Source organism: Micropterus dolomieu, linkage group LG09, assembly GCF_021292245.1.
Source record: "Micropterus dolomieu isolate WLL.071019.BEF.003 ecotype Adirondacks linkage group LG09, ASM2129224v1, whole genome shotgun sequence".
NCBI lineage: Eukaryota > Metazoa > Chordata > Actinopteri > Centrarchiformes > Centrarchidae > Micropterus > Micropterus dolomieu.
In genome coordinates, this window is record NC_060158.1 from 6,601,459 (window position 1) to 6,614,206 (window position 12,748).

The following is a 12,748-nucleotide window of genomic DNA, read 5'->3' on the forward strand; positions in this document are numbered from 1 at the left end:
CTCTGTGTGCATGTGTCAATGAGTGTATTTTGCATGACATGTATGCACTCATGGGTACCAGCGTATGTGTGAGTATATATGTAGGCTATAATTATGTGTGGTGGAAAGTTACTAAGTGCATTTACTCCAGTACAACAGCCTGGAACCTCATGCTGGTCACCAGCCTGGTCACACACTGCTGTGGGACCATGCCGGTTGTGTGTGTGGGCTGTGTATGGTTCTTCCCCACGCTACTCATGCTCCTGTTGATTAAATTGCTAAATTGCAGATATGTTTTGTTTCTTCAGACATCAATCATCCAATCCACTAAACAAGAGTCAACAGTAAAGAAAGGCTCTTTGGCATTGATAGAGAAGATTTTTCATGGGCGCAACCCACATACTCAGATCTGCTGCTCATCCCACAAATGCATGTTCCTTACAAATGTGGCACCATTTGAAAGACACATAAATAGGCTTTCCAATGGTATAAGCATTATTGCCAAGAAGCATTGTTACAATAAAGAAATAATCTACCAAACACAAATTTCCTTACTTTTATATCACAATCAGCATTGTTGACTACAAGTCCTGCATTGTTACTCAGTAATAATATTACTTTACCCTGTAATTATTAAATAACGCAATTTAAAAAGAAATACATGTGTAATTTATTTCTATGTCACTCAAGTTGTTGCTCCCTTGTTTTCTGTTTGTCTACTTGCCTTGCATATAGGTTTTCATTAAGTATTTTATTGATACCTTGTATACAATTAATAAGTGCGCATGGATCTGTAGGCTGTGGATCTGAAGCAGCAAACCATTTTGCTGCTCATACCTGTGTACTTTAACTGGAGTCAGGTTTAGAATGATTGAATCTCGTGAGGAAGTAATATTTCATTGTGGTATTGCAACTTTTATTTAAGCAAATAATTTGAATACTTCTTTTTCCACCGATGTACAGTATGTGGATGAAGTCAATCAATTCAAAACCCAGTGGTCTATATCTTTCCAATCAAGGCGTTTGACACAGGTGCGGTCTTATAAGCCTGTGTGGGCTGGTTACCCTTAGGTGTGTGACAGTCAAATAAAAGTATTCAATTCATAAGGACAGAGAGAGAGAGAGAGAGAGAGAGAAACATCTGTTAGTGAAAAAGAGAGGAGATGCCTTATAGCGGTGCAGCTCCTCTCGACTCATAATGATGCTCACACACACACACACACACACACACCACCCTTTCTTATCCACCATAACAACCACACTAAAACCACCTTTCCTCTGACACACACACACCTTCTCTCAATCTTCTACCCACTTACACTCTCAGCCCCCTCCTACTACCACCACCTCTTTCTTCCAAATCACACACATACATCTTCTCTCAATCTCCTACCCGATTATACTCGCACGCTAAAACCCCTTTTTGCACACCCCCCCAACACACACACGTCCCCTACCTCCCCTTAAACCCCTTTTCGTTTCCTCTGACACACATACACACACAGGCTCTCTTTTTGTCAACCACTACACCCCATCCCCTTCCCCCTTCCCCTTTCCTCCCCCCCTCCTTGCAGTAATCTGGCTGGCCCGTGGCCTCCTCTCTCTCGCTCCACTGTTCTGTGTGATAGAATATCGATCGGTTTGCCTCGGCTCGGCGTGGAGCAGGAGGAGGGGGGCGGCTATAGGGAGTGTGTGTGTGTGTGTTGGGGGGCAGTGGTCAGACATGCTCCAAGGTTGTTACCACAGCAACAGCGGGATGGGTCAGAGGGTTGCCATGGTGCCTAGGTCGCGGGGTCAGGAGGACGGTCCTGGTGGGTTCTCGCTCTCTCGCTGTATATGTGTGTTAATAGAAAGGGCGGGGGCGGGTGGAGGAGAGAGAGGTGTCCAGTACTGTTATATTGGGTGTGTTAATAATGAATGGTGTTGTATGCGGTCCCTGTCTCTTTCTCTCTCTTCCTGTATGTGTGTGCATGTGTGTGTGTGTGTGTGTGTGTTCATAATATATGAATCAGTATAACATCATCCCGATTGAATTCCTGTTTCGTTTTTGTTTTGTTTTTATTTAAAGATAAACTTGGTTAACACTTTTGTCATCAAGCAGTGAGGGCTGCATCCTCAAATCTTTTCAGATGTGACATCATATCCATGTTTCAGAGAGAGCCCACACACTCACACACATATACATCATCTTAGAAAACATATGAGAGGAAAGCCAACAAGAGCAGGTTTCCTTTCTTTGCTTTAATCCGTTTGATGGTTACATGTCTCCTGTGTTTAACACACACATTTACTTAAAAAATGTATAATGAAAGAAGACAACGCAGACATTATTACCACTTTAGATTTTTGCCAATTACTACTTGTTTTTTCCTCATACATGTAATCTTTCCTTACCTCACATGTCAGTAATCATTGAAGAGTTGAAGAAAAATATTTACTAAATCTATTTGAAGGAATGATGTGACTCTGGTCTTTGCACTTATTGTTTGTTTGTATGTAATGTGCATTATTAAAAAATCTCAAAATGCAAACTTTTTATTATTTATTATTATTTTTAGTTAGGACTCTTAGATTTTCTTCACTGGAAATGAGTATGTCATTTTTTTTTTGCTTTACATCACTCCAATTTTATTTACTGAACATTGCGTCTCTTTTAATGTTTCATGACTAGCATCAAACAGATCTATGTTGTGTTGTCCTTCGTGACATATTTTGTGGAACAGTGGAGGACAATAATTTTATATTATTTTACTCATTGGTTGATGAATTGGTACAATTAATTTTGAACTCCCTTCTTTGTCATAACAATCCCCACCCGAGTCCTGTTTCTGTTGCAAAACAATTCTTGTGTATTTATAGTTAAATTTTGTTTAATTAAACCTGGTGGACGGGAGCTGAGATTGTTGGCGCTTCTTCTCTCCTCGTCGGCGCTGCACCAGCATTCTCCGTCGCCCTCGCCACCAATACACCGACCAAAGCGACAGCAGCTACAGGGGACACAAAGAAGAAAAACACTGTCTGGGTAAGCGTCTCTGACCCTGTGTCACCAAATCAATACAGTTTAAGCCCACGTACATGTAGATTATCATGTTTAAGAAGCTGTGTAATAAGTTGCAACAATGCTGGGGTTGGAAACAAAATTATAAACATTCAATTGCAATTATAGTATAATGATAAATGCTACACTTATTAACCTTTTTAGCTTTAACTTACTAAACTTAATATGCCTAAAGAATTTGTATTTGTGAAGATAAAATACATTTTGAGGTGTAAACCATGGAGGTGTGCCTGCTCATCCATACACCCCATTTATATAGGCACAGAAAAACAAACTCCTTATGCAACACAAACAATAATGACAAATTAACCAAAACCTCTCACATTAAGTGAGCTATACAAAGGTCAAATTAATTGCAGGACTGGTGTATTTGATTGGATTAGACTGTACTTTCTGATATTGTGTCCACCCTGTGTATTTGCCTGTTTTCAGCTTGTGCCCAATTCTGTTAAATGTAACAGAGGACGCTTCAGTGTTTAGAGAGGTGAAAAATGTGATGTGGAGCTGGATGTGAATACAAATTCACTTATCTGGTCAAAAGCACCTTAGTACCAAGATTTCCTTTTTTTAGATTTTAAGCCAGTAGACCAAATAGGATCTTAAAGTCACAAGGCGTCCGTGCAAAGCCAATCTCTTACTGCTGCAGACCCCCAGCCCCCTCCAATATCCTGCATTACCACTGCAGGGTTATCAAGCAGTCCCTGTGCGGCTTGGACGACTTGTGACTGATTTCAGAAAGCATTTCATTGATACTGTTACTGTTTTCTGTGTGTGTGTGTGTGTGTGCGTTTAAGAAACAAATTGTGGCAGGACTTAATTACAAATCCATGTTTAAACAGCATAAAACAAAAGCTCACCAAACATTGCCTGTAGTATGAGTCCCTTCCACCTGATCTGCCATATTTGGTCAGATATGTCATCTCAGGTAGAAGCTTAAGGAGGATGAGAAGGAGACAGACAGCAATGCCATTTGCATTAATCTTTATTTTTAATAAATCATCTAATTAAATATTTTTTTAGAACACATTCAAAGTTCAAGTGATCTTCCATCCCACACTAAATACTCACCATGTGGGGTACGATTATCTGTTAAAAGGGTTTCAGAAATGGTTACACTGTTGAGAAGAGAAGAAGAAACAGATTAGGTGCATTAATTCATTTACATAATTAGGTATGTAACACAAGATAAACTCCGTTTATTATATGGGGAATAAAGTTTATCTGCCGCCTATATTAATGGTGTAAAAAAACAAACAATAGTAGTAGCAGTACAATATATTGTAGTAAGCAGTAACGCTGGGACAATTGGTTAATCAACTGATTTATCATTTGACATAAAACATTTCTTGATAATCAATAAATTAAGTAATTTTTCATGCAAAAAATGAACAATGAACTGATAAAACGACAAAATTAATGTCAACATTAAGTGATAATAAAAGTAATTGTTAGTTGCAGATCTTGTAAGTGGAACTCAAGGTGATGGTGAGGATTTGAAGCATGTGGATCTCCTACTCCATCCTACTCTATCCTACTCCATAACTTAAATTAAAATATTTGCTTTTTTTAGGTCTGGAGGTCAAGGTCAAACCCTTTTATTCACATTTTGCAAAATTGTCCATGCAGCTGGTATAAAAGAACAATAACTCAATCTGTTTACTTGAGTACAAGCCAAACTGAGGGCGAAGAGGAAGAAGAAAAAAGAAGAAGAAGAGTTGAACTTGGCGTCCTGGACACTTGAGGACAAACAGTTGCAGTTCGGCCGTTTGACCACACGGTGGCGCTCGAAGCCCTCCTGCAGAAGCCGACTAAGCTGGAACCTGCATGGAGATCAGATTCAATCGTTTGTATTTTAAACCAGTGCTGTCGCAAACCAGAGTTTTGGATGCAGTCGAATGAAAAAATTCGGCTTCACAGTGGAGGCTTTAATATTTCAGCTCTTGCGTTTCATTCCTAGAAACTGCGCCATAAATAAAATATAGGCTACATTATTACATTTTAATGACCTTTATTTTATAAGAACCGGCGATAAATACAAAGGTGAGGTCACCACGCAGCTATAAACACGTCCTAAAACCCCAAAGGAATAGCCTATCATAGGAATATTACAGACGTGTGTGGCGCAGACGTGTTTACGTACCTTACTGTAAATTGGACGACCTTTTGAGCTCCATCCTCAGTTATAGAGACCCCCACCTCCTCAGTATGGTCCAGATTTTAATCTACAGTAGGCCTAGATGTTTGATGGTGTTTTTCTGATAACTGTCTGTTCGGTGTTCACACCGTAAGACTGCCATCCGGTTTGGTTTTCCGTTGTGTCATTTCTTTTTTGACCGCTTATGACGGGAAGTTTCATGCATACACGGGACAGTGGGAGGGGAAATATACAGTCATATTCAACATACAGTCTGACTGTGAAGGGACAGGCATACCTCGGCACTGGCAACAAAGTAAAAGCTCATAAAAAGCTATGATTAATCCACTAATCCACTCATCTACCCAGATGTTTTCCATGTGATGCTACTTTCTGATGATATACCTCAAGAACAAAAATGTCTCTGTTCACTAGAGGTGGGATATATGGTTGAATCACTATATTAATGTTGTTATAGGCTACTGTAGGTTTGCAAATTACAAAAATTGGCTCAGGGCCTTGGCCAGGCTTTCACACCACTCACCTCCCCAAAGGATGCTGACCAGCCACCAGAGATCTGTAGAAAGTCTGTGAAATGTGCAATTATGGAGCTCTAAAGCTAAGGTGTACTTTCAATTTTAAATCGGAGAAATGCAGAATCCATTGTTTATGTATTGTTGACTTGAAGTTAATCAAATTAAAATATAGTATGTTAGTTTTTAGTGGTAAAATGTAGACTTAATCACAAATTGACTTTCAAATAAATTTATGTTCATGTTGAATAATTGCTTTAGTTATAATAACGGTTAATGGTGTAGTGATGCAAGGTGATGAAAATGACCACTTATTAATGTTCACATGGGGTAGCAAGATTAACAATACTAATACATACGTACATTTATTATATAGTTCAATCATCACTTTAGAAAAACTGTATTTTAATATCACTCAAGTCTTGAGTGATATGACTAAACGCTAAACTTTTTTTTGTTGTGTGTGTCTGTTCTTGCATTTGTTGTTTTAAACAAACTCTCACACAGCATGACGCTTTAAAGCGACATTGATACACACTGCCTTTACAGCCTACTTTGTGTAGACCATGTGCATTTGCAGAAGGTGCTTCTTTGAAATGTCACAGCAGGGAAAGCACATGTTAATAATGAAATGGCTGAATTTCATTTAGCTGATTCTTTTACAGGTTCTTAGTATTATGCATGCTGGCTCACTGTCATGACTTACTGAGACACTTGAATACAACAAAGCACTCGATAATGTCATTAGTGGCACCTGTGTTTTCCTAATATTGCAAGTCAAAATTAATCTGCTGTGAAAATGGAAGATTTCAGCTGTTTGTTACGAGTCATTTTCCTGTCATCTCTGCTGCTGAAGGTATATAATGCCTCAAAATAATTTTCTAAAACTATTCATGATATTCAAGATATTTATCCTCCCACTAACAATGACACATCTCAAGAAAGAGTGAGCTGTCATTATCATATTTTACCATTCAACAATATGCTTAAGTAACCTACGAAGTAATGTGGAAAAAGACCCTGCGACACTAACCTACTTACTGGAAGTGTCTGCTCTCTATTCATTCATTGCCTTTATCCGTGTGTTTTATTCATAGTCGTTGTATTCATATTGCCCAAAATCACAATTTTGTGTCAGGGGCCTTTACAGTCTACACAAGACACAGCGCACTCTGTCCTTAGAGCCTTCAATCAGAAAAGGAATCACCAGTCTATCTTATGTCTACAGCACTGTTGAATTTGTTATTAAATGATTAAAATTATGTTTGATTTGTTAAAATATAACTAGAGATGCTGCAAATGAAGTAAACTACAGAAGCTGCCCTGCATTTTTGTGATTTAGGCATTTTGAGAATTCAACAGGACGGCTGCAAATGTGTTTTGCTGATTTGAAAAGTATCGTGTTTCACTTCTGCTTACTTTACTTCCCTCCTTATACTTGTCCAGCTCATTCCTTTTTCCTGCTGAGGTCTGTTTTCTCCTTTTAATGATGGTTACAGTGTCTGTTGTTGTTGTTTTTTTCTATGTCCTTAATATAACTTTTATTAGATAGGGAAAGAAATCACTTTCCCAGATGCTGAAGCACTGTACGGCCAAGAGCTGAGCCTCATCACCTGCTGCTGTACACACACACACACACACACACACACACACACACACACCCCTTTTCTGGTTGCAGTCTCAACTCCGTCGCCATGGAAACAGCTAAGATGCCGAGTGCAGGAGAGGTAAGGGATGTGTGTAAGAGAGACTGTGAAGGTATAGGAAAATCTTCTGAAGGACACGTATAGATTAAAGGTGAGTGTGTTTATTGACGCAGTTTCTGAATACCTACCTGCCCTCTCTCACTCACACACACACACACACACACACACACATGCAATTTGACACTATAGTTCTTAATAGTTCTTTTATTTTTCTCCACACACAAACAAAAAGCTTTCACTTTTTCTTTGACTCTTGTAATATTTTGCAAACCATTTTTGGCCCCCGTTCTTCTTCTCTTTGAAATCCTCTTCCTCTCTTTCTTGTGTTTTCCCTCCCTCACCTGCTCCCGCTGACACTAACACCTTACATTACAATGAGGGCCTATATTTTTGCCATCGGTGACCCCCACAGGGAATCAAGCGCCCTAAACGCCTGGCGGTGTTAATGCCACGGTCTCTCCATTGAGCAACACAGCACCCCTCTCTCTCTCTCGCTCTCTTTCTCCCTCACCTGCTTTCCGTCTATGTCTCTCGGCCTGAATCTCTCCCCTTTCTTCCTGCCTCTAAAAAGCCAGATGGGCCAGAGTTCCTTTTATTCTTGAGGCCTGGTGCACGTGCCGAGGACACGGGGCCTCACAGCATTTAATTCACAAGCTTTAGACGCCCCTTTCTTTTAACCCCCCGTGACCAACACCATCACCCTCCCTTCCTCCCTCCCTCCCTCCCTCCTCACTCTCTTTCTGTTTTCTGTCCTTCCTGGCCCCCTCTATTCTACTCTGCCTTATTATCTCTTCTTCAATTACCTTCTTTTCTGTTCTGCCTTCTCCGGTCTGCTTTGCTCTGTTTTCATCAAGTTTCATGTTTCGCGTGATCTGTTCTTCTTCTGGTCGTTTTTCTACTCTGTTCTCTGTTTAAATGGACTCAATGTTCTCTTGTTCTCTGCTAAATTGTGTTTTACACTGTAAAATATAAAACTTTTATCCTCTTCTGTTCTACACAGAAGTTGCTTTGTGTATTTCCCTAGTGTGATTCCAGTTATAGTTTTATTTGATAAACAGAATTTTTATTCTCCAATTAAGTGAATGTTTTTTCATTAAACTGGCTAAATAATCTCCTCAGGAAGGTTTTGTAATATATAACAGCTACTAATGGACCTTTTGGTGAGCTTTTTCATTTTGGTCAGCTGCTGATTCCAAGGTCAAAAGTGATTTTTACTTTGTTCATTTATTTACACACATTCATTGGTGCTATTATAATATGAATTAGATAGATATAGCCAAAAGGCAACTTTTTTGTCCCGTATTTTCATTTGACACAAAACATTTGAAATCTGTAAAAGCATAAGGTTGCACAAGACTCAACACATTTTGGTTTAAGAGAAAAAGTGAACTGAATTGTCCTTTTAAGTTATCAGGTTCCTAAATGTTTAGAGCACAAATCCTGCAAACATGCAGAAAAAGGTGAGTGCATGCTTGCTCTAGTTATTTCAAGTTCAAACCAGATTTCTATGTAAACTTCCCATACATAATGACAAATGTTTTACACAATGATGGAGAAGATGGGGGGGGAGTATTTTAATACATTAGTATTTTCAGGAGGTGTTGCTTAAGGTGGATGGAGGCAGAAGCTAGAGCTGGGTGCCAGTTGAGCTGCTGCCTGCGGGCTTGTTTGACCTCCTCCTCCTCTGTTATAAAGCCCCTGAACCTGACAGAGATGCTACAGTTTGACATTTCACACACTGACCAGAGTCTCAAAGTGACTGATGTGCACAGCAGGCCTTTTAATTGGCTGAGCTGGTGTGTAACAGGATGTAATTAGGCTAATTGATTAAATGGTAGATGAGAAGTGAACATCGTTAGGCTATAGCCTGTAGACGTTTGGAGCTTTCAAGTGAAGACTGATCTTCTCTTATTTATTTATTTATAGCCTATTTCTAAATCTACAGTTGCTGTTTCATAGCATGCATTTTGCAAAGAGCACGATGAAGTCCAAAGCCAAACAGTTTCAGTTTGAGCTGCATTTACCAGACATCAAGACTGAAAGAGACTCTCCCCTTGTTATGTTCTTTTACTCAAACCCAGTGCAACCTGGTTCCGAGGCCAGGTCATTTTAAAGGAAACGGGATTATTTAGTGATTTCTGAGTCTAATTGTTATTGAATGTGGTCAGTATTTATTCGGGATTATTCGGGTTAACGTGGAAATAATGAGGTTGCCGATCTCGAGGCGGTGTTGGGCAGTCAGAAGAAAATCGATGAACACACTGTGTTAATTATGAGAAATCAATTAAAAAGGGGGAGAGGGTGCTTTGAGAGGAGCACCCTGCCGACCAGAGAGACAAGGGCGGTGACAAAAAGAGGAAAGTGATGTCCTCTCTCTTTCTCTTGGTTGTTTTTGCTTCTTGCACTGAAATAAGAGGACATGATTTATGCTGGTCCCTTTATACGAGTTCTACTTGTTTGTTCTATACTCCAGATTTTTTTGTCTTTCTCTATCTCTTTAAAACACACACGCACGTGCTCACACGTGACAGCAATTGACATCAAACAAAAGCTCCTTTTCTCCCTCTTTACCGTGCTGTGGGGCTCATCCTGCAGACAGAGATCCATCCGTGACTTATGTTTGATTATCCTCCGAAAACTCAGAGGCTGCAGGTAAATTAATGGAAATCCTATTGGTCAGGCATTTGTACACACTCACACACACACACACACACACACACACACACAGGTCAAAAGGATTTTCACACTGATCTTGAGTCGGAGGGTAAACACACACTGTCCAAAATCCGCTGCCCATCTGAACCCTGCATGCAGAGGGACACGTGGGCTATCTGAGCGTTAGACGTCCCTCTAATACGCCTGATTCCAAATCAATAAATTGCACGAGCTATAATTTCTTAATTGCCATGCACATTTGCACGTCTGCACACTTCTTTAGTCGGCTGTATGATTGTTTCAACTATAAATAATCTTTGCATTCAGCTTCGAAATTGAATGCAGCTCAAATCAGGATAAAAATCATGATATTTTGACTACTGCCAATATGTCCTTTTTTTGTTTTGTTTTTATGTTAGAATTTACTTTTTCTTGGTAACTGCAACAAACCATTTTACCCACGAGGATCACTTAAGTATTTATGAATGAATGTGAAAAGAAACACTTACCAAACATAAATTATTCTAATTTAGGCCTACTTAAATTCAATCGTAAAAGTCAAATCACCGCATAATTAGGCTTCATTTTTAATGTAATCTGGTTGACATGGAATCAGTGGATAAGTGAACAAATCAGCGGGTTTTCTTTATTGTTTGACTATTGTAGGCTATGGATTAATAGAAATCCCCAACTGCACATTTAATGCACTTAAGTGCATGCTCATGTGCTCTCTTAAGTCTTTTGATAAATTAAGGAAACTCCTGTTGACCTTTGAATTGTTTTCTTCTTATTTTAAATTCTTTAACCTATAGTTTTCAATAAAACACAGGGTTTTTTTTTGTCGGTTATGTTTTTTTCGTTTTGGGATGTAATAACTAAGGGTACCTTTGACCAATTTAAACAAAATGCAAGAATCGTCATGTTTATTCTATGAATCTAAATATTTTTGCTTATATGCAAATAAGCCACACTCAGTGAAAAAACGTTATTTCCGTTTTCATTTATAAATGCCAACTAGCAATACTGCATACAGCACATATCACTGCACGTAATTTTATGTTTTTTAGTAGAGTTTTGATTTATGCATCGAATGCAAATGGCCTGTCGCAGCTTCGGGAATAACAGAAATAGTTTGACTATTTGTCACTGAAAAATATTCAAAATCGGAGGGAAAATCCTTTATTAAAACCTCCAAAGAGAAAGTAAACGAAATTAAATGCATGAATAAATTATCTCAAACAAATTAAAAAGTAATATCAATGTAAAAAAAAAAAAGATCAGAAAAGTTGTTTCATCCACGTGTTGCCATTTAGTTTATTCGTTTTTTGCATATAAATGAAAATAAAGTAAAGCCTATTTAAGGCTTCACAGTGTGTATTTTAATATTAATAACCTATGTGAATAAAGTTAAAGACTAACGGCAGATCTCTGGAAAAGAAAATGTCCTCAGTGTGTCTGAAATTGCCTAGCCTTTCAAATGACCATTAGTCATCGATCGATTTTCCATCCAAAGCCTAACAGTGAGACTTCCATTTGAATTGATGAATAATCACCGCAATTTCATATCTGGAGGGCCACATGTCCCCTGATGCTTACAACAGTTTCATACCTTCCTGGTCATAATTAGAGGCATAAATGTTTTCCTTTCCTTTTATGGAACATAGGCTATTATCGAAATTTTTAAACGACCTTATAGATTGTTAGGCTGATTTCTGAAATGATGAATCTCAGAGAAGCCAGTTAAGGCCTGAAAATCCTGTTTGGAGACCTTATTATGTAGGTGGAGGTGAATGATTTATCAGATTTTTATAAAAAAAATACTAATGCACACCCAGGCTAATCGGGGAAAAAATAATCCTCCCTGATAACTTACCTACATTAAACTTGTGTAACAAAACGTTAGTGTCACTGAGGCCACTGTGTTATTATTTGGTGATGGGCTGCTTGGTTTTATTACAGACTCTATTGCCTTTTTCATCAATTTGTGGGGAACTTCTGTCACTGCGGCCCCGCGAGCCAGACCCGGCCCCCACCGACCCGTGGGTCAAAGGTCAGCCGGCCAATCTGCCATTACCGCAGCTCATCAACCTCCATCAAACACCAGGTGAACCCTGCTCTTTTTAATTACGGGTAAGTAGCCTGTAGGCCCAATAATAACTCTTTTTTCCCCCTCTAAACCTCGATAAAACAGGGTAGTTTCACTGTATTGCTTAAAACAACATATTGTACGTTTCTCAAGTGTTTGGCCTAGATGTGAGCTACTTTTAACTAGAGCGTATCCGTCGCCCAGAAGTATAGTCCTAGAACCGCGTGGTTAAGAGGTGAGTTTTGGTAAACGGATTAATATTTCAATTAGCAGTTAACGTTTCAGCTATATCTTCATCAGAGTCTCTTATTAACACGCCAAATTACAATAGGCTAAAGGTGTTACATTAAGCAGCAGAACAGGTGTGTTAGTGTTCAGGCCAGGTTTACCTACAACAACTGAAAAAGTTATCTATAGCCTACAAGGCTAGTGGTGGGCTTAAGTTAGCCACATACCATTTTAAACAATCCACTCATTCATCAGTTGATGTTCAATTCTTCAAACACATCCTGTCCACAACAGTTAGCCTGAAGAAAATCAGCTTCATTGCGCTATTTAAACCTCTTTAGGTCAAGGGTAAAGTGTTGCTAAGTTAGC

The 12,748-nt window shown here is 39.0% G+C and overlaps 1 protein-coding gene across 9 annotated transcripts in view; it reads left to right on the forward strand.

The window, feature by feature from the left end:
* Positions 1–9,965: 9,965 nt before the first annotated feature.
* The window catches only part of LOC123976835 (POU domain, class 2, transcription factor 2), a 99,906-nt gene continuing 97,123 nt past the window's right edge, over positions 9,966–12,748 (forward strand). For 3 of the 9 annotated variants that reach the window (XR_006826434.1, XR_006826435.1, XM_046059199.1), the window contains exons 1-2: positions 9,974–10,062; positions 12,025–12,169. Coding sequence is in view for 5 of the 9 variants with exons in the window: in XM_046059199.1 (XP_045915155.1) it covers positions 10,027–10,062; positions 12,025–12,169 (181 nt within the window). In the remaining 4 variants the exon portion in view is untranslated. Of the gene's footprint in view, positions 10,063–12,024; positions 12,196–12,250; positions 12,387–12,748 lie in introns of those variants that run through there. The other 6 variants (XM_046059201.1, XM_046059200.1, XM_046059195.1 and 3 more) reach the window with 5 other exon arrangements.